The sequence below is a fragment of the Phaseolus vulgaris genome, chromosome 1, assembly GCF_051622355.1.
Source record: "Phaseolus vulgaris cultivar YP4 chromosome 1, ASM5162235v1, whole genome shotgun sequence".
Classification (NCBI taxonomy): Eukaryota; Viridiplantae; Streptophyta; class Magnoliopsida; order Fabales; family Fabaceae; genus Phaseolus; species Phaseolus vulgaris.
Window position 1 is genome coordinate 36,543,276 of NC_143498.1, and position 22,461 is coordinate 36,565,736.

The 22,461-nt window shown below is 42.8% G+C and overlaps 2 protein-coding genes across 2 annotated transcripts; both read left to right on the top strand.

Moving 5' to 3' along the window:
- Positions 1-11,204: 11,204 nt before the first annotated feature.
- LOC137815850 (uncharacterized) lies at positions 11,205-11,822 on the top strand. The gene has a single exon (XM_068618962.1). It carries the CDS (start codon positions 11,205-11,207, stop codon positions 11,820-11,822), a length of 618 nt encoding a protein of 205 aa, XP_068475063.1.
- Positions 11,823-12,677: 855 nt separating this feature from the next.
- Positions 12,678-15,133, top strand: LOC137815851 (uncharacterized). The gene is made up of 2 exons (XM_090296360.1): positions 12,678-14,722; positions 14,998-15,133. The coding sequence occupies exons 1-2, from the start codon at positions 12,678-12,680 to the stop codon at positions 15,131-15,133; spliced, it is 2,181 nt and encodes a 726-aa protein (XP_090152486.1).
- Positions 15,134-22,461: the final 7,328 nt, after the last annotated feature.

The following is a 22,461-nucleotide window of genomic DNA, read 5'->3' on the forward strand; positions in this document are numbered from 1 at the left end:
TCGAGGTAAAGTTACCTTCGAGAAGGATTTAGGATTTCTCGGAAAAAGGGGCAAGGGAAGGAATACTATTTCACTAAGATATAAACAAGAAATTAAGAAACAAAGCTAAAGTGCGAGAAATGACACTGAAGAGGAGGACAGAGGCAAAATACTTGAGTAGGGTAGAATCAATGGAATTCAGAGAGAAAGAGATGGTATTGAGGAAGTCGGGGGAAGCAAACATGGAAAGTAAACTGGCGCCAAAATGGATCGGACCTTATTGGATCAGGGAGGTAGTCAGAAAAGGGGCATATCGGCTAAAGATGGAAGGGTCCATATAGCAAGAAAATGGAACGTATACAATTTATGATTCTGTTACATCTAGTAACACATTCTAGTACTAGTTATTTTAAGCAACTTATATGCTTTTTTATTTTTTGGATTGATACAGTCCACTTTGGTTTTGGTTTATAAAGGAAGTTATTCAGGTTTTTTGATTATTTTTCAAATTTCAGTTTTGAATTTGTCTACAATGAAAAATCATGGAAGGGTCCTAACCCTCCCTGGTGTCGAGCATAACCTCAGTCCACTATATGAAGAAACAATCTTGGAAGGGTTTTAACCCTCCATGGTTCTGAGCATAACCTCAGTCCACTATATGAAGAAAAAACCATGAAACCCTCCATGGTGTCGAGCATAACCTCGGTCCACTATATGAAGAAAACCCCATGAAAGGGTTCTAACCCTCCACGATGCCGAGCATAACCGCAGACCACTATATGAAGACAAAACCATGGAAGGGTCCTAACCCTCCATGGTGTCGAGCATAACCTTGATCCATTAATGAAGAAAAAACCATGGAATGGTCCTAACCCTCCATGGTGTCGAGCATAACCTCGGTCCACTATATGAAAAAAAAAAATGGAATGGTCCTAACCCAAAATTCGTGCGGAGCATAACCTTGATCCACTATATGAAGGAAAAAAAAAACCATGTAAGGGTGTCCTAAAACTCCATGGTGTCGAGCAAAAACTAGGTGCACTATATGAAGAAAAAACCATGGAAGATTCCTAACACTCCTTGGTGCCAAGCATAACCGCAGTCCACTATATGAAGAAAAAAAACCATGGAAGGGTCCTAACCCTCCATGGTGTCGAGCATAACCTTGTTGAAAAAAGGTGCTTCGATGTCTCCAAATCCAAGTGGAATGCATGAATATCCTTACTTCTGGTTGTGTGTGTGTGTCTAAAAGTAGTTGAATTTTTTAATCCACTCCTTGTGATGATCCAAGGTCAAATGAATCTTAATCCTTTTGAAAAATATATGTTTTCTAAAGAAAGTGAAAATTGAACCTATTAAAATGTTGATTCAACCGGTTGTTTTACACTTAGTGGAATTTGTAAAGGATTTGAAAAGCTTGACTTTGTTTGACTTTGCTATCAATCCAATTCAACCAATTGATTTGTGATTTCAATCAATTTATTTTTGAAAACCTTAACAGAATTTTGTTAAGTTGTTTTAATCTGTTTTAAATGATTCAAAATGTTTTTGTTTCTTGAATTAAATGCTTTGACCATCTGATTGGAGTTTAAATAAGTTGTTTTATGCTCTTGGTCATTAACTAAGCAAGAGAGCTTAATCAAAAACAGTTTTTCATGATTTTAAAGTGCTTTTTGATCATTTTCAAGTGTGGAATAGGATTCTATATATTCTCTATACTTTAATCTTTGATTGTACATAGGTGTAATCTATTCCTTTCTTATTTTTTTATCACTGTAATTATGTCTGACCTGGTGTAATGCAGTTTCAAAGGTTGTTCTGAAAACTGTGTGTTGTTTGCCAAAGGTGGTGTTTGTTCTTGAAGGGTTCAAGATCACCACTTTGGTGTGTTGTTTGTAATCAAGGTTTGATTACTTAGTGAATTCTCAGTGGTTTCAGAGAACTAGATGTAGCTCTTGGTAAAGAATGAACGAGTATAAACATTTTGTGTTAATCTCTCTATCCTTACTCTCTTTAAAACTACTTAAGTTTTGATTTTATAAACTGCAGGTATAAACAACTGGTTGTTTCACAAAAACAACAGTTTTATATTTTGCAATCAAACTAAAAACATTTTTCTATTGGATGAACTAATTTCTAATTGATTGATTCTTCATTGTCTTTCAATCTACCTTCAATATTTGCAAAAATTTGTCATAAAAAATTCAACCCCCCCCCCCCCCTCTTATTTAAGGCCTATATTTCTAACAATTGGCATCAATAGTTGAGTTCTTGAAAGTCATTCAAGTTTTCAATCCTTAAAACCTTATTCATGGCCACAAAACTACCCTTTGGGAAGGATGCTTAAGTAAACATGCCACTTCTGTTTTGTGGTCTGAATTATCAATTTTGGAAGGTCAGAATGAAAATCTTTGTGGAATCAATTGATAAAGGAATCTGGGATGCCATTGTAAATGGCCCTTTTGTTCCAAAATTTTAAAAAGATGATGTTTTCATAGAAAAACCTTGGTCCCAATGCAGTGAGTCTGAAAGCAAAAGAGCTCAATTTGATTGTATTGCTAAAAACATCACCACATATGCTCTATGATCCTGCCTGTTGACCAAAACGTAGGAGCTTGCCTCGTCACAGGATCGACTTGCGCACCGCTTCAAACGTCCGTCCCTCTCCAAGATCCACTTCAAGAACCTGCAAAAGAACAGAGCGGCGCCGCTGCGGCCGATCGCCCTCCAACGCCCAAGTCAGTAGCCGAACCACCAAATACTAAGAGAACAAGAACCGTGCAAATTCTCTCTCACAGTGTGCTCTAGAACTCGCAGGCGTAAAGAGTATAATCTGAACGTGCGTACCTCAGAAAGTTCGTTGAGAACTCTTATATACCTGGTCATTTTCTCTCTCCTGGCAGTTACAGACTTGGACACGTGGCTCGCATCTAGTCGTACACGTGCCTTCATCTGGAGCCTCCTTGACTTGGGCGCTGCTTCTACTCTTGTTTTGCTAAGTTACCTATGCATGGTACTGCCCAATACATAGCAAACTTGGGAGTGCGATCTCTACTGGAACTGGCGAGTTAGGGTGTCTTCGTACACCTTCCCTGTGGTCTCGTCGGCCGCCTTCATAATCTGCACCACCTTCATCTCTGGCGATGTGCTTTCTCTAGCGATCTCCAGTCATTAGGTCGCCTGAGTGTACATTTGGCGACTTCATCTCTAACCTGGTGATCGCCGGTTCTGGTATGCTGGAGATCGGAACACGCCAACTTAATAACTGGCGACTTCACGAACCCCCCGACTTCCTTCCCTTCTGCCAACCTGGCGCCTTGTCAACACGCCTATACTGTAGCTGGATGCCACGTCATCACCTCCGACTACCAGGGCGGTACACTCTAAATTCTGATGAGTTTTTCAGGGTCTCACAATGTGCTTCAGCAAAAGAGATGTGGGATATTCTTGAAGTTACACATGAAGGAACCATTGATGTGAAGAGTGCAAGAAAGCATGCTCTAATTCAGAAGTATGAGATTTTTAGAATGCTCAAAGGGGAGACCATTAGTGATGTACAAAAGAGATTCACGCACATTGTAAACCATCTCATCAGTCTTGGCAAGATCTTGAAAGGGAGGAACTTAGCATCAAGATCCTCAAATACTTGGACAGATCTTGGCAGCCTAAAGTCACTATTATCTCTGCATCCAAGGATTTGACTACCTTGACTACAACCTTCTTGTTTGATAAGCTTAGGGAACAAGAACTTGAGATGAACAGGCTGAATGATCAAGAGCATGAAGAGAAGCATGTGAGGAGCATTGCTTTGAAAGCTATTGGTCATAGAGATGGTTAAGAATCAAGTGAGGACAGTGATGGAGAAACTTTTAACTTGCTTACCTGAAAATTCAACAAGTTCTTGAAGAAAAACAGCAACAAAAACCAATCATCAAATAGGTATAACAGTAAGAAACTCAATGATTTTAATTCTAACAATTATACATGTTTTGGATGTGGTAAATTGGGTCATATCAAAGTTGATTGTCCCAACAATGAAAGCAAGGAGAGGGGAGCAAGCAAGAAATTTGAGAAGAAGGGAAAAGCTAAAAGAGCCTACATTGCTTGGCAAGATAATCACGTATCTTCATCTAGCTCATTGTCAAATGGAGATGAAGAGGAAAATTTGTGCTTGATGGCAAAGGGAGAGTCAGAAACAAGTAGTGTAAGTTCCAACACCTTAATAAAGTTTGAAAATTATAGTCAACTTTTTTATGCTTTTAAAGAGACTCATGAAGAAGCTAATAAGTTGTCCCTTTTGAATAACCGGTTGAAAGGCAAGAATAATTGGTTGGAAAATAGAGTCAAGACATTGGAAGAAGAGCTGAACAATTCAAAAAAATGATTTTGAAAATCTGGAAATGATTTACACAAACTCTTCTTGCAATTGTGACTCTAACTTTTTTGAAAATTGTGAATCACTTCAAAAGAAGGTTCACTATGTTGTAAAAACTGTGGATAAGTTTTCAAAAGGCCAATCAAACTTTGAAACTATTTTTGCATCTCCAAAATGTGTTTTTGGCAAAGCTGGATTGGGTTTTAGTCCACACAGCGAGAAAAGATCAGTTACAAAACCATTTTCAACCTTCTTTGAAAAACAACCGGTTGTTTCATGTTTTTACTGTATGAAAAAGGGTAACTCTATTAGATTCTGCAGAGTTAGGAAACTTTCTGTTCCAAGAAGTGTTTTGAAATGGGTTCCTAAGAATTCTAAGGTTCCTAATGATCCAGTTAATGCCCATGGACCCAAATTTACTAGGGGACCAAATCTTATCTCTTGAATCTTTCTTGTAGGTACTCATGAAAGCCAAGAATCATAGTAGTGTGAAGAATGAAGCCTCAAGGGAAAAGATCTGAAGTAAAATCTTATGTCAGCAGTTCTTAATTGCACTGAGAAGGATTTCTTGAAAGTCAATTGACATTCTTGGCTCATGCATAGTGGTTGATTAAATCAAAAGAATACCTAATTTTTTTATTTATTTCTTAATTTGTGTGTGTGCCTCATATTTCACGAAACAACCGATTGTTTTACCATTGGCAACTTTGTATTAAAGCTATTTTGAATTTTTGTGCATCAATACAACTGTTTCTTTTCATTCAAAATTTTTATAGGTCAAATTTACATTAATTGTGACTTTGAATACGATCTTATTAGAATATATTCTGGTCATAAAGGAATATATTCCATGATTTCTTGGAAATTTAAGTGCCTTTTATGGATGGTCAAATCTGGACTGGTGTTGTCATTGATATGTCTTTTTGGGGCTGACGTATGGCATATTCCCACTGCAACAGATTCTTTTTCTATTGAAAAACAACCCACTAAATGTCAATGTATCTTCATTGCTTTTTCTCCTTAAATACATGTGCTAGTTCAACTGAGTTTTTTCACAAGATCAACCCATTGTTTTCCTCTGTTACGTTTGTTGAATCTGCGGAGTTCTCTTCTTTCTTTGAAAATTCACCTCGGCCTCATGGACTCAACACCTCCCTCATCAAAAAGGATGAAGAGCCCTATTGTACTTTGTTGTTGTGGTTTCTGGTGTTGTACTCTACTTCCATACTCTATGGTTTCTTATGCTAATGCTATATCTGTGATATATCTCTGATTTGCACCTTAATTAACCACTGTTTTCACATTGTTTTTCTGGTTTTTCTACTTGAAAAGCTTAAGCAGAAAATTGGTCTTTGTATGCTTGTTAAAACTGGGTTATCCTACTGCTATGTATGCCTTGTATATGCACAATTTATGGTTTGCAAGATCTATCAAATTCAAAAACGACAACACAAGAAAACCAAGGATTTGTCTTCATCAAATAGGGGGAGATTTTTGAACAAGGTGCTTTAATGTCTCCAAATCCAAGTGGAATGCACGAAGATCCTTGCTGCTGGTTGTGTGTGTGTGTCTAGAAGTAGTTGAATTTTTTAATTCACTCATTGTGATGATCCAAGGTCAAATGAATCTTAATCCTTTTGAAAACTATATGTTTTCTAAAGAAAGTGGAAATTCAACCTGTTGAAATGTCGATTCAACCGGTTGTTTTACACTTAGTGGATTTTGAAAAGGATTTGAAAAGCTTGACTTTGTCTGACTTTGTTGTCACGCCAATTCAACCAATTGATTCGTGATTTCAATCAATTGATTTTCTGAAAACCTTAACATAATTTTGTTTAGTTGATTCAATCTATTTTAAATGATTCAACATGTTTTTGGTTCTTGAATTAAATGCTTTGGCCATCTAATTGGAGTTTAAATAAGTTGTTTTACGCTCTTGGTCATTAAAGCAAGAGAGTTTCATCAAAATCAGTTTTTCAAGATTTCAAAGTGTTTAGGATTTACTTTAATATTTGATTGTACCCTGGTGTATTCTATTCCTTTCTTTCTTGATAACTGTAATTCTGTGTGACTTGGTGTTGTGCAATTTCAGAGGTTTTCTTGAAAACTATGTATTGTATGCCAAAGGTGGTGTGTGTTCTTGAAGGGTTCAAGATCACCACTTTGGTGTGTTGTTTGTAATCAAGGTTTGATTACTTAGTGAATTCTCAGTGGTTTCTGAGGACTGGATGTAGCTCTTTGTAAAGAGTGAACCAGTATAAACATTTTTGTGTTAATCTTTCTATTCTTACTCTCTTTAAAACTGTTGGTATAAACAACCGGTTGTTTCGCAAAAACAACAGGTTGATTTTATGCAACTAAAAATAGTTTTCTAATTGGCTAAACTAATTTCTAATTGATTGATTCTTCATTGTCTTTCAATCTACCTTCAATATTTATGAAAATCTTTCATAAACAATTCACCCCCCTCTTCTTTAAGGCCTATATTTCTAACAAACCTCGGTCCACTATATGAAGAAAAAACCATGGAAGGGTCCTAACCCTCCATAGTGTCGAGCATAACCTCGATCCACTATATAAAAAAAAAAATCATGGAAGGGTCCTAACCCTCCATGGTGTCGAGCATAACCTCGGTCTACTATATAAAAAAAAAATGCATCAAGGTACGACCGTTACAAATCCTTTTATTATGAGTAATCCTTATTTTTGGTATGCACTCCACCATAGTAGTTGCAAGTCTCGGGTTAAGGAATCTATGAAAATGCTAAATGCTATAACTAAGCACAATCGATTTCATATACAGATCATATTTGGTGGTTTAGCTTCCAAGTCCGTTGTTAAGAGTTAATACCATTAGTGTTTTAGGAAAATACAAAGAAAAAACGACAATAACAAGGTATCGAGGGATGTTTAGGTGATTACCAAAATAGACATTACAACTAAATAAATAATGCAAAGCCAAAATAGATATTATAACAAAACAAATAGTGCAAGTGTTTAGAATAGACTACATGTGCATATTACAAATTAAACTTTTAAGTTTTTGCAAAAGATAGGACATCGAGCTATATGTCACTCCTCATCAACGATTTTCCCACAACGCTTTTGAATGGGTTAAAGAGTGAGGTATCCACATCAGATTGCGCCACCTTAAACTGCTTAATGGCCCTATTAAAACCTTCGACGAAGGATTTGGAAATCTCATCTTTGGCGGTCTCCAACGCTGCATCCTAGGTTGCGATTTTATTTTTAAGCATGTTTTTGGTCAATTCCCAGGCCCGATTGGCGGCTTGACACTCCTCCCTGTGGCGAGCGTAATCTTCAATAGTCCTCTGAAGTTTGCCGAGAGCATCGTCTCAGTCTTGTGCCAGTTCTACGAGTTTGCTTTCCAGTTGGGTGTATTTGAAGTTGGCAGCCTCGAGTTCTTTCTTAACCCTTTGAACTTATTCAACATCTAGCTGAATCTGTTTCTGCACCATATGGTCGATAGTGGAAAGAATCTCTAACCATGATAACTTCTGACTCTCCAGCAGTGAGGCGTTGTCACCATTTTTGCAAGAGCGGGATACCGACGAACCTTGATGGTGTGAAGAGTTTTCTTCCAAGTCAATAGGTTCAGCTTGGGGGCAAGTTCCGGTAGGACGTTTTTTTTTCATAGGCATGGTCGTCATATTTTCAGAATCTGCGTTGGTTGGAGCAATGTTAGGTTTCGCCTGAGAACCCCTGGTGCGGCGGGACATCTCTGTCTTAGTTAAAAGCACGGTGTTCTCTAATAGCAAGGCATGTAGTAAGACATTAAGGAAAGCAGGAGGAAAACAATAACGCGGTAAAGATATGTACCAATGTAGTGTTAACACGAGAGAGAATGAGTGGAGGCATAGAGAGATAAAAGAGTAAAATATTCATATATTCACTTATGTGTAAACTGATACAAAGGTTTGAAATATATAGGCAAAGATACACTTGGAGACTAACTGAAACTAACTTAAGTAATTTGCTTAACATCCCCGTAAACTTATGATGGCTTTTTTCATAACCATAAGTTTAGGACGCACTGAAGTAAAACTGAGACCAGAAATAGGCTTTGTGAACACATCAACAAGTTGAAAATGAGCAGGTATATGAATGAGAGAGACATGCTTCTGTTGTACATGGTCACGGACAAAGTGAATGTCTATTTCAAAGTGCTTGGACCTCGAGTGCATGACAGGGTTAGCTGAAAGTAGAACCGCTCCAAGGTTATCAAAGTAAATTTTGGGCATGGTACAGGAGATATGGAGTTCAGTTAATAAAGATTGAAGCCATATAATATCAGCCAGAACAGTAGCAATTCCGCGATACTCTGTTTCAGTTCTGCTTTGGGAAACAACTTTTTATTTATGAGAAGACCATGAGACAAGATTAGAGCCAAAATACATGCAGTATCCTGTTGTAGACTTTCTGTCATCTATATCACTAGCCCAGTCTGAGTAACAGAAGCCCTGGATTGTATTATTGGTGTTGTGTTTGATAAGAAGCCGTAGGATCCGTTTAACTGCCTTCCAATGATGCTCTTGAGGACTGTGCATGAACTGAGAGACTTTATTCACAGAAAAGGTGAGTTCTGGACGAGTGATGAGCACATATTGAAGAGCACCCACTGTGGATCTGAATAAAGAGGGATCCGAAAAGGATGCAGAAGCATTTTGTGAAAGCTTTAAGTTGGTAACCATAGGGGTAGGTTGTGCATGGGACTCAAGCATTTGCGTTCGTTGAAGAAGGCTTTGAACATAGTGACGCTGTGATAAGTACAAAGATCCATCTTGGAAGGTGGAGACATCAATACCAAGGAAGTGATGTAGATGGCCCAAGTCCTTTAGAGAAAAAGCAGAACTAAGAGTGGAAATAAGAGCAATAATATTTGTCCCGACCGGTCCTCGGGTAGACCCAAAGGCTGACCTCAGACATTGTGCACCGATGCTCGGTGATGGAAAGGGGATACAAGGTGGACCCCAGACGCACTCACCAGGGGATTGGTCAGTCTTTGGGCGTTGATATTTTAAACCCGATGTTGGAGATCGATATCGGACCTCGCCGTAGAGGGAGAAGATCGGACATCGGTCGCCTGGACATTGTAGAAGGCCAGATGAGACAGGCCAAAAGGTTACGATAAGTTAACAGTTAAAGACGTGAGACATGGGAAAATCCTAAGTTGTGGGGGATCCATGCATGTGAGATGTATGACGCATGAAGGCGCAACATCATGGATAATCCTAGGAGGCGTAAGGCCCCAGTAGAATTAGGGTTTCCATGAAAATTGCATGCATGGCACGTGGGTACTTAGGGCACCCGCAAACAGATGGGTCTGGACATTAGGTGCACCAAGTTGGGACCTAGGCAGCCACACTGATTATCCGTTGCACTCCAGTTAAGGGAAGTTCATGTGTCAGATACGCTAAGATTACACAATAGCGGCATAGGGACACTTCCCAAGGAACCCTAGACAGTGGTAACAGAACAGAGGTAAACCCTAGTTTCAACCTATATAAAGGGTGTTAAGAACCCTAGTAAGGTACGCAACTTTTGAGACTAAAGTTATTTGATACACTTTATGTTTTTTGCCCTAATACTGACTTGAGAGTCGGAGTGCAAACGGCCGCTAGGGCGCCCCTTTGTCTTTGGAGGTGAGAGGTCTCTTGATCAAGAAAGCACAATTATCAAGCAAGTTCGGAGGGCCGAAACAGCTATTAGAGTCAACTGGCGAAGGGAGTCAATCGGTCAGAACATTTGGCGCCCACCGTGGGGCCCGTTAAAACAAGGTCTCACCCATAATCACGTGAGGAGTCTTAACTAACAGAATGAGGAGTACGAGACGAGCGGCAGCTAGATCAGAAGAGAGGGCACCCCCCGAAGGGGACATTGTAACCACGCAGCAGGTCCTGGATACGATGCGCACTCTCCAAGCAAAAGTAGCGTCTTCCCGAGCGGACAACACATAATTACGCAGAGTCAACGAGGCATTACGAAGAGGCTTACAACATGTAGGGGAACGCGCGACAAACGAGCGCGCACCGTCGATACCGCTTAGGGCACGTCCCATGTCGTTCTCGCGAGCAAACATGAATGTTGTATTACCAACAACATCTCTGGGTCCAAAGGTCTCCTTCACAGGAGTAGAAAACCCGGAGGCCCACCTTACAGCATTCCATACCCAGATGATGCTCACCGAAGGATCTGATGTCGTCTATTGCAAGATGTTGATGAGCACCCTATCCGGCGCGGCACTAGAATGGTTCATCAGCCTCCCCGACGGACACATTACTAGTTTCAATCAGTTTGCCACACTGTTTAGGGAACAGTACCTTGTCAACAAGGCCCCCACCCGACTTTCCTACGACATCTTTAACGTCAAGCAGTACCAGGGGGAATTCATGAAAGATTATCTGGACAGATTTGCGATTCAGGTGGTCCGCTTGAAGCCCACCGATGAGGCCATTATAGTCTAGCCTTTGTCAAGGGAATGCTACCTGGGCCCTTCAGCGAATCGTTGCTAATGGTCTACCCGAGGACGTTCACAGAGATCTGACGCTGAGCGTTAACACACATTGTCGCAGATGATCGCGTAACACAGAAGCAAGGCTACGTGGCCCCTATTCGGCCACGGGCAACCACCCGACCTCCGCCTATGAGAGTCCACGAAGCAACAGCAGAAAAGAAGGGGGCGGAGAAACCTTAAGAACGAACCCCAAGGGGCGCGCGCACGAGACGGGATCCTCCCCCAAAGCATAATTTCCGGGTGGAGCTTAAGGAGTTAATCGCCATCCCTAACATAGCGGCAAGACTGAAGGTACCAGTGAAGACCGATAGAAAGATGGGGCCCAACAAGAACGCCTGGTGTGAATTCCATCAAGCGAATGGCCACCATATACGAAACTGCCTAGCCTTGGCACATCAATTAGACGAGTTAGTGAAGAGCGGATTCCTGAAGGACTACTTGCAAGAAGAAACGGACGGTCAGACATTGGTGGCAACGGGAGTGGATCAAGGGCACGAGGTACCTATTCATGGAGAGGTAAACACCATCTCAGGAGGTTTCCCAAGAGAAGAATGTGCCTCCCAGGTGGCGGCGGAGGCGCGACAGAAAGATTTCGCTCCTGACGTCGACCTTGTTTTCACGCGAGCCGACCTCTTAGATGTCGTACCTCACGACAATGACCCGGTAGTAATCTCCCTAATCACCGTCAGGAAGAGGGTACACCACATCCTCGTAGATCAAGGAAGTTCGGCCAATGTTATGTTCTTGACAACCTTCAACCGTCTACGGTTATCCATGGACCAGTTAAAACCCTCCGCTAGACGTTTGTATGGCTTCGCGGGAAATGAAGTAGAAGTCCATGGGTACATCGAGCTAAGTACCACATTCACAGACAACCTGTCTTTGTGGACTACTAAAATTAGGTACCTTGTTGTCGACGTGCCCTCGGCTTAAAACATACTACTGGGAAAACCAGCTTTGAACAAGCTGGGGGCAGTTCCCTCCGCAAGACACATGAAAGTGAAGTTACCCTCCCTTGAGGGGGGAGTAATCACCATCGCTTCCGATCAGGGAGAAGCTAAGAAGTGTTACGAAAACAGTTTGCAGACAAAGGGAGGGGTATTCTCTGTCACGTCCAGATCACCAAGGGAAGACGGAATGACCCGAGAAGAGATTGTCCGAGAAAATCGACCCGAGCCTGTCGGAGGTGTGGTAGAAAGGGAGATCGGGGGCAAAGTGTTCAAACTTGGGCAATCCCTAGGCGGAGAGTTGCGAGATCAAATCTCTGAGGTCATAGCGAGGCACATCAACGCCTTTGCATGGTCCGTCGCAGACATGCCTGGCATTGACCCTGATTTCCTATGTCATCACCTCACCATGGACCCCAGCGTCCGGCCTGTCCGCCAAAGAAGATGAAAGTTTAATGAAGAAAAGCGATAGGTCATTTGAGAAGAGACAAAGAAACTATTGAAGGTTGGCCACATCAGGGAAATTCAGTACACTGAATGGTTGGCCAATGTGGTACTAGTGAAGAAAGCAAATGGGAAGTGGAGAATGTGCGTCGACTTCACAGATCTCAACAAGGCCTGCCGGAAGGATTCTTACCCGCTACCCAGTATCGATGCCTTGGTAGACAGCACTTCGGGGTGCAGGTTGCTCAGCTTCCTGGATGCCTTCTCCGGTTAACACCAGATCATGATGCATCCCAGGGACGAGTGTAAGACCGCATTCATGACTGAATCATCCTGCTATTGTTATAGAGCCATGCCTTTTGGGTTGAAGAATGCAGGAGCCACCTACCAAAGGCTGATGGACAAGGTACTAGCACGCATATTGGGACGAAAGGTCCAAGCATATGTGGACGACATGGTGGTCACCACCCAGCAAAAAGAACAACATGCGACCAACTTGGAGGAGTTATTCACTACAATAGCGAAATACAGGTTAAAGTTAAACCTGGAGAAGTGCGTGTTTGGAGTAGAGGCAGGGAAATTCCTCGGTTTCTTGCTCACCGAACGAGGGATCGAGGCGAACCCTGAGAACTGTGCTGCCATAATAAATATGAGAAGCTCGGTCTCGGTAAAAGAAGTGCAACAATTGACAGGACGTATGGCCGCTCTGTCTAGGTTCGTGTCGGCAGGAGCGAACAAGGGTTACCCTTATTTCCAGTGTTTGAGAAGAAACAGTAGGTTCATCTGGACCCATGAATGTGAGGAGGCTTTCGAAAATTTGAAGAAGTACCTAGCCAGCCCTCCGGTATTGTGCAAGCCAGAGTTAGGTACCCCACTCCATTTATACTTTGCAGTTATAGAAAGGGTGATCAGTTCAGTCCTATTACAGGAGCAAGACCAGGTACAGAGGCCAATCTACTTTGTCAGCAAGGTATTGCAGGGACCGGAGGTCAGATATCAGGCCTTAGAAAAGGAAGCCTTAGCAGTGGTATTCTCAGCAAGAAGACTCTGCCACTACTTCCAGAGCTTCATTGTGATAGCGATGACAGACCTTCCAATCCGCAAGGTTTTACAAAAACCAGATGTGGCGGGAAGAATGGCACGATGGGCGGTAGAATTATCTGAGTTTGATAAACGTTATGAACCCAGGGGCCCCATTAAGGACCAGATTTATGCCGACTTTGTAGTGGAACTCTTCTCAGCAGCCACCCATCAAAAAGGGGCAGATTTCAAATGGGTACTCTCGATAGATGGTTCATCGAACCAACAAGGTAGTGGGGCAGGTGTCATTTTGGAAGGCCCGGATGGGTTGCTAATCGAACAGGCCCTCTATTTCGCTTTCAAAGCCAGTAACAACCAAGCGGAGTATGAGGCCCTAATAGCAGGTATGCTGCTAGCAAAGGAAATGGGAGCAAAAGGATTGTTTGCAAAAAGTGATTCTTTGTTAGTTACGGGACAGATCACGGGGGAGTACCAAGCTAAGGATCCTCAAATGGCCGCGTATTTGGAATACGTCCAGGTATTGAAAGAATCATTCGAGGTGTTCAAGTTAGTCTATGTACCCAGAGAGCAAAATGCCCGAGCTGACTTGCTTGCTAAACTCGCCAGTTCGAGCAAGGGGGGACGACAGAGGACGGTGATTCAGGAAACTCTGAAGACACCTCGAACGATCACGGACAAAACGGCAGAGATCCAGCACGTTGGCACCTCGGAAGGAACGAGGAGGAATCATCGATCGTTGACGCAGGAGACAAGGAAGACACCTAGAGTAAGCAGGTACCCAGTTGCTGGAGTAATAATACCACAGGTACACCAGATCGAAGAAGGGGAAACTTGGATGACAACTTACCAGTGTTACTTGGCCGACAGAAGACTCCCAGTAGATACCGCAGAAGCCCGGAAAGTAAAGAAAAATTCAAGCAAGTACACCTTAATCGATGGAAAGTTATTCAGGCACGGGTTCACCCATCCCATACTAGTGTGTGTGGACGGTGAACAATGCACACGCATCATGGCAGAGCAACACGAAGGAATATGCGGTAGCCACATCGGTGGCCGATCTCTTTCGTCAAAAGTCCTCTGTGCAGGTTATTACTGGCCAACCATGAGAGAAGACTGCACAAGATACGCCCAACAATGCAAGCAGTGTCAACAACATGTTGATTGGCACAACGTGCCCCCAGAAGAGTTGAAATCGATATACAGCCCATGGCCATTCCATACGTGGGGAATTGATATTTTGGGCCCTTTTCCCTTGGCAATAAGTCTGATGAAGTACCTCGTGGTTGCCATAGAGTGCTTCACGAAGTGGATCGAAGCCGAACCAGTAGCACAGATCACGGCCCACAAGATCCAGCATTTCGTGTGGAAAAACATAGTGTGTCGTTTCGAGATCCCAAAGAGGTTAGTATCTGATAATGGTACCCAGTTCGCAAGCCAGCAATTGGGTAAGTTATGTACAGAGTTTGGAATAAAACAAGTGTTCGCGTCAGTAGAACACCCCCAGACGAACGGACAGGTCGAGTCGGCCAACCGAGTTCTGCTCAGAGGTCTGAAAAGAAGATTGGACAAAGCCAAAGGGACCTAGACAGAAGAAGTTCCTAGAGTCATGTGGGCCTACCACACTACCCCTCAATCCACAACTAAGGAAACACCATTCAATTTGGTGTATGGTTCAGACGCTATGATCCTAGTGGAAATCCAGGAGAACTCACCGCGTTTCCAGAACTTCGTGGTCAAAGAATCGAACGAAGAAAGAAAGGTGAACTTGGACCTACTGAACGAAGTGAGGGAAGAAGCAAAGATCAAGGCTGAAGCCTTGAAAATGAGGGTGGAGTACAAGTACGGCTCCAAGCTGAGACCTCGACAATTCCAGGTCGCCGACCTGGTGATGAGGAAGGCTCACCCGTACTAGTTAGAAAACAAGTTATCCCCCAAGTGGATCGGTCCTTTCCGAATAACGGAGGCCCTCGAAAACGGGGCGTATAGACTCGAGAAATTAGAAGGTGGCGCGATTCCTCGCACTTGGAATGCGACCAACTTAAAGTTTTACTTTAGTTAAATTTATAGGGACACTCTTTTTCCCGTGAAAGGGTTTTTTATTGAGGTCACCCGAATAAAGGTTATTCAGTTAAAGTACATTGCGAAATAAAAGAACCACTCCCGTGTAGTGATAAAGTAAAGAGCGGAAGAAATATGGTCTCCCGAGTAGACCTACCTCTTACCTAAGTTCACCAAGTCCGAGAATAATACGGTTCGCAGAAATAAAAGAACCTCTCCCTTGTAGTGATAAAGTAAAGAACGGAAGCAATATGGTCTCCCGAGTAGACCCCCCTCTTACGTTAGTTCACCAATTCCGAGAATAATACGGTTCGCAGAAATAAAAGAGCCTCTCCTTTGTAGTCATAAAGTAAAGAGCGGAAACAATATGGTCTCCCGAGTAGACCTCCCTCTTACGTAAGTTCACCAAGTCCGAGAATAATACGGTTCGCAGAAATAAAAGAACCACTCCCTTGTAGTGATAAAGTAAAGAGCGGAAGCAATATGGTCTGCCGAGTAGACCTCCCTCTTACGTAAGTTCACCATGTCCGAGAATAGTACGGTTCGTGAAAATAAATAAAACTCTCCCATGTGGTGGTAGTTAAGGGCAGAAGCAGTATGGTTCCCCGAGGGAATTTCCTTCTTGTGAGAAATCACCCTGTCCGAGAGCAATATGGGTCGTTAACGATAAAAGAAACCCTTTCCTCGTGGTGATGCTCAGAAAAGTGAAGGCAGTATGGACCTCCCACTCCGACAAATAACTAAGCAAGACAATAGCAGTTATAAAAGAATAAATGTTCGTAAAGTATCCACCCGAAGAAGTATGGTTGATTGTAAAATAAAATTACAAAGAGAAAAATCATCCTCGTGGCACGATTTGACCGTCCACGACGCATTTGGATTCATGAAAGAGGGAAGGGTCTGTTTCAGGATACGCGCAGCAAAATTGAGCGACAGCGTCTTGGAACCCCTTGTCGTAGGCCGCAGCAACTTCATTCATGAGTTCCTCTTCAACCCCCCACCCCCCCCTTGAAAGACTCAGTCTTCTCGGCCAGCTCGTTCTTCAGTTCGGCCAACTCACCCTCGACCTTCCCTAGAAGGACCTCGCGTCGTGTGCTCCTGCTCTCCAGGTCAGCCATCTTCCCTCTAAGCTCGGCCACCAGGTTATCCAGCTCGACATTGCGGGTACGTAGAGGAAGAATCTTGGCCTCCAATTCGACCGCCGCCAGGCTCTTGTCTTGAAGGGCCTTCTTAACATCTTTTTCAATCTGACGAAGGTTGACCACCTCCAAGTACAGAGCAGTCTCGCGGTTGGCAAAGACTTTGGCCCTGGCAGCAGAATCTTCGTCAAGCCTCGAGACTTTGGCCTCAAGGTCCCTAAAGGCTTGCGTTCTGGCGAGAGCCCAATTGGAAGCAAACAAAAGCGACCCCACAAACTCAGCCATGTGATCCTGGAGGAGATTCTCGTCTACACCTTCGATCTCGCAGCCTTAGAAATAATTAAGCGCCTATCTGAACAACGGAGGGAGGGTCGTGGGGGAGTCAGTCTCCTGACTTCTAGTACAACTCCCTCCCCCACCCTCTGAGGCAGTAGGAAGAGAGGAGGCACTAGGAGGATGGTCTATGAAATCCGGAGCGCCAACCGAAACTGAAGCTAAGGGCACTAAAGATACGCCCTCCCTCGGTCGCTTACGGACCAGGCCAGTACAGGTGTCCTCGTCGTCCGATTCTATCGCCAGTACCCCCTTGAGATCACTGGCGATAGGGGCTGAAGTGATAGGCTGCGGGGCCGGGATAGTTTACGTAGACGGAGCCAAGGGTATCAGAAGACACGTCCCAGTGGCGACCGCCCTTTGTTTGGCCAGAAGATCTGCCAACTTTCTCTTTTTATCGTCGTTGAGACGCATACCTGTGTAGCAGAAGCAGGTCAATAAAATTAAATAAGACAAGGGTGCATGCAAAGACCGAGAACAGAATGAGAGGCTTAAAGCGAAGGAGTACCGATATTGCTCTCAAGACCTTCGGGGTTATACTCTCGTTTGAGCAGCTCCGAGCTGCTCAGAGGGGCGGTAAACCTGGACAAAAACTCACAAACGTTTCTCTCCAAGGCAGAAAGATCTTCATGACACCGGACCCTCCGGAGATTCGGCTTCTCCGTCCAGTACAAAGGGAACCCATCCAAAAGAGAGGGGTCCCTCTGGTTACAGCGAACCTTGAAGAAGTTTTTCTTAAAACCCTTATACGATTGTTAGGGTAAAGTTGGGCGGGGGCCACATTTAATTCCGTCAGCAAAGATCGCTCAAAGGGGGTAAAGGGCAACCGGAACCCTAGCCTTCGGAAGAGGGTTGAATATGCAAAGCATAAGGGACCCCCGGGGTCAGAGGCCTCGTCAGCGCATACCGGTTCCCCCAAGCGGCAAGCCACCACTCGCACAAATTTGTCGTGGTCTTTGCCAAAGACGTGCGACAGGTGACACGATTGTCTCTTCCTGTAAGCAGCTATGCTTTTTAAGGTAGTAAAGACAGACGTCTCTCCCAAGAGGTCCGCTGGAGCCCAACAGTATAAAGACTCATAGAAAGAAGCCGGAGGGGGGGGGGGGGAACTGAGGAAAGTGGAGATGCGGAGGATGAAGAGGAGGTTGAAGCCAAGTCCGAAGGAGAAGCTGGTTCGGAGAGTCACCTCGTTTAGTCATCTTGACAAAGGAAGCTAAAGAGGGAAAAGGGAGAAGAAGCTTTAGGGGAAAGGCAGTGTAACTTGACGACGCCAGAAGAAACCCAGAAAAATGAAACCCGAAAAAATATGAACAGGAAAAATAAATGCAACAGAGATGCAGAAATCATAAACAGACCCAGGCAGATGTAACCGTGACAAGAACGATAAGCGGCAAGGTAATCGGAAAGTAAAAATCATACCTTTCGAGAACAGAATCCAAAGACCTGAACAAGGGATAGGAGAAGAGAGTGCTTTCCGCACAGAGAGCTGAAAGGAGGCTCGTTGAAATGAAAGTGATGAAACGATAGGCGGAGCGTAGGGGTTAAGATGTTCGAACCGTGCGTGGGGAAGTTCAAGCACCAACGAGTCCCAGCCATTGATCTTGACACGTGTACATAGATTACGCAGAGAATGATGGAATGTCACTTTGGTGTACTATTGACACTCGATACCCAGTGACACGTAGGTCGCGCAGCGCGATCACTTAGTCTCTTTAGTAGAACGAGTTACAGCTCAAGACTGGGGGGTTTGTGTCCCGACCGGTCCTCGGGTAGACCTAAAGGCTGACCTCAGACATCGTGCACCGATGCTCGATGATGGAAAGGGGATACAAGGTGGACCCCAGACGCACTCACCAGGGGATTGGTCAGTCTTTGGGCGTTGATATTTTAAACCCGATGTTGGAGATCGATATCGGACCTCGCCGTAGAGGGAGAAGATCGGACATCGGTCACCTGGACATTGTAGAAGGCCAGATGAGACAGGTCAAAAGGTTACGATAAGTTAATAGTTAAAGACATGAGACATGGGAAAAGCCTAAGCTGCGGGGGATCCATGCAAGTGAGATGTATGACGCATGAAGGCCCAAAATCATGGATAATCCTAGGAGGCATAAGGCCCCAATAGAATTAGGGTTTCCAGGGAAATTGCATGCATGGCACGTGGGTACTTAGGGCACCCGCAAACATAATAAATATGGACATTAGGTGCACCAAGTAGGGACCTAGGCGGCCACACTGATTATCCGTTGCACTCCAGTTAAGGGAAGTTCATGTGCCAGATACGCTAAGATTACACAATAGCGGCACAGGGACACTTCCCAAGGAACCCTAGACAGTGGTAACAGAACAGAGGTAAACCCTAGTTTCAACCTATATAAAGGGTGTTAAAAACCCTAGTAAGGTACGCAGCTTTTGACCTAAAGCTATTTGATACACTTTATGTTCTTTTCCCTAATACTGACTTGAGCGTCGGAGTGCAAACGGCCACTAGGGCGCCCCTTTGTCTTTGTAGGTGAGAGGTTTCTTGATCAAGAAGGCACAATTCTCAAGCAAGTTCGGAGGGTCGAAGCAGTTGTTAGAGTCAACCGGCGAAGGGAGTCAATCGGTCAGAACAATATCAGTAGGTACAAATCCATTAATAATTATATCATCTACATAGATGAGAACAAACAAAGAAGAAGAATGAGTAAACCTAACAAACAATGATGGATCACTAGTATTGGAATTAAAGCCAAGACTTTGAAGAGTGATACCATGAACGAGGTGCTTGTTTGAGACTATAAATAGCTTTGTTAAGCTTACACACTAGCGGTGGATTGGTAGAGATAAAGCCTGGTGGTTGTTGCATGTAGACATCATCATGCAGATCACCATTTAAAAAGGCATTATTGATTTCGATTTGATGAATGTTCCATTAAGCAAACACTGCATGAGCAAGCACCACTCTGATAGTAGTATGTTTGATTACAGAACTAAATGTCTCTGAATAGTCAAGACCTTCAGTTTGACTATATTCCTTGGCCACAAGTCGTGCTTTGTGTCACTGAAACGTGCCATTTGCATTATACTTATTCTTGAAGATCCATTTACAGCCAACAATGTTTGCTCTTGGTGGTAAAGGAGTCAAAGTCCAGGTTCTATTTTCAATCAGAGCACGATATTCATCTTGCATGGCTTGATTCCATTGAGGAGATTGGAGTGCAGCTTTGAAATTGACAGGTTCAGAAGGCACAGACACAAGAGATGCAGTATATATTTTGGGCTTGGAAATACCAGACTTAGCCTGAGTAGTCATAGGATGGACATTTTGATTAGATAAAGGAACCAAACAATCAGTAGTGGTGACAGCAGGTGAGGATGTGTGATTGTGTAAAGGTGATGTGGGTCGAGTAGTGGAATCAGAAATAGGAATGGAAGAAGGAGAGGAAGAGATCACAGTTAAAACAGGAGGAGTAATTTGAGACACAGGGGCAGCATCAGTGTTAGGTAAAAAACCATATTTTGGAATAGAATGTGGAAAAATATCTTCATTAAAAAATACATGCCTAAAGATATATATTCTACCATCAGGTGAACGACAGATGTAGCCTTTATTACATTGACTATAGCCAAGAAATAAACAACAAGTAGACCTGAAATTTAATTTATTAAGATTGTGGGAACGAATGAGAGGATAACATGCATAACCAAAACTTTTAAAAGTAGTATAATCAGGTTTCTTGTGAAAAAGAAGTTCATGAGGAGTCTTACCTTGTATGACAGAAGATGGAAGAACATTGATAATCTGACTAGCAGTGAGAAAAGCTTCACCCCAAAAATTCATAGGAAGAGAAGTCGTAGAGAGCATAGACAGGCCCATGTCAACTATATGACGATGCTTCCTTTTAATGGCACCATTTTGCTCGTGTGTATGTGGACAAGTGAAGCGGTGTTGTATACCAGATTCATTAATAAAAGATTTAAAATAGTGAAATTCTTTTGCATTATCAGTCTGAATAGTTTTAATTTTAAGACCAGTTTGATTTTCAATCAATAATTTGAAGGCAGCAAGCGCTTGTGATTTAGAGTGTAACAAATACAACCAAGTGAATTTGGAATAAGCATCTAAAAACGAAATATAATATTTTTCACCATTCGTAGCATGCATAGAAGCAGGACCCCATATATCAATGTATATCAATTGTAAAGGATAAGTATAAACAGTTGTAGAAGAGGAAAAAGGAAGTTTATGAGCTTTCCCTTGAACACACTCATTACAGAAACCAGATTTAGAAGTACAAGCAATATTACATTGATTTAAAATGTTCTTGACTACATTAAAACTGCAATGACCAAGTCTGTTGTGCCACAACTGCAGAGCAGGTTTTTCAGATTTAAAGGATGTGTAATTAGCAGAGTAAGGAGTGGATCTTAGAGCAGGAAAAACGTATAGACCATCTTTAATGATGCCTTGAAACAGAATTTGCTTGGTTACCTGATGTTTAACATAACAAGAATCAAAGTAGAACTCAAATAAAACATTATTATCTTTGGCAAATTTGGAAACGCTTAACAAGTTTTTATTGAGAGTAGGAACATGTAAAAGGTTTTGTAAAGAAAGAGCAGTGTTAGTAACAGGAGAAACACAAGATGCAGAACCAATATGAGAGATAGACATACATGCACCATTACCAAGTTTAACATTTGCAGAGCCTTGATATTCTTGATTATCAGTAAATAGAGTTGAGTCATGTGTCATATGGTGAGAGGCCCCACTGTCCGGATACCATAGTGGGTCTTCGATAGTGGAAGGTGTGCCAAGAATCGATGGTTCACCATCATCAAGAGATAGAGTAGAAAACTGGGATTTGTTGGCAGTGACCGTGGAAGAAGATGGCTTACCAGTCCAATGCCAACATTGAAGCGCATGATGACCACTTTTTGAACACAATTGACAGCGAACCCGATTAGGTTTCCAGGATCCAGAAGGAGAGAAGGTCCAAGAATCACGGTGAAAAGGGCGAGGTCCATTAGATCGAGAATACATGCTTGAGGGTTTATGCAGAAAACGACCACCACGGGAGTATTGATTGAACGATGGACGAAAGGATGGGATTTGATTATATTGAGAATGAACAGAAGTAGCATTAGCTTGAAAAGAGGAGTGAGCAAGTTTATACCTCTGAAACTGTTCTTCTTGAGCAAGTAAGAGGGATTCAATCTCATTGATTGAGTAAGGATCTGTGTGTGACGTAACAACAACAATAAATGCATTGTATTCTTCTGGTAACCCTTCAAGAATACTTTCAATGTGATCTTTAGTAGTAATTGGGGAGCCGATTGCAGCAAGCATGTTGACAGCCTTTTTAATGTCATGAAGGTAAACAGAAATCGTTTTTTCATTCTTGGGAGTCTTGAGCAGCAACTTCATCTTCTGAATTTGAGCATGCGTATGAGAGGCAAATTTTTCTTAAGACATTTCCAAATTTGCGCCGAAGAATCCAAGCCCACGACTTTTGTAAGAATCGGTGTAGTCATTGAAGCAAGAAGCCAGGCGATGATAAGTTGATCTTGTTGTTGATATTGAAGAACTTCCTCTGATGGTTAAGAATGAGAAGATGAAGGGGACAA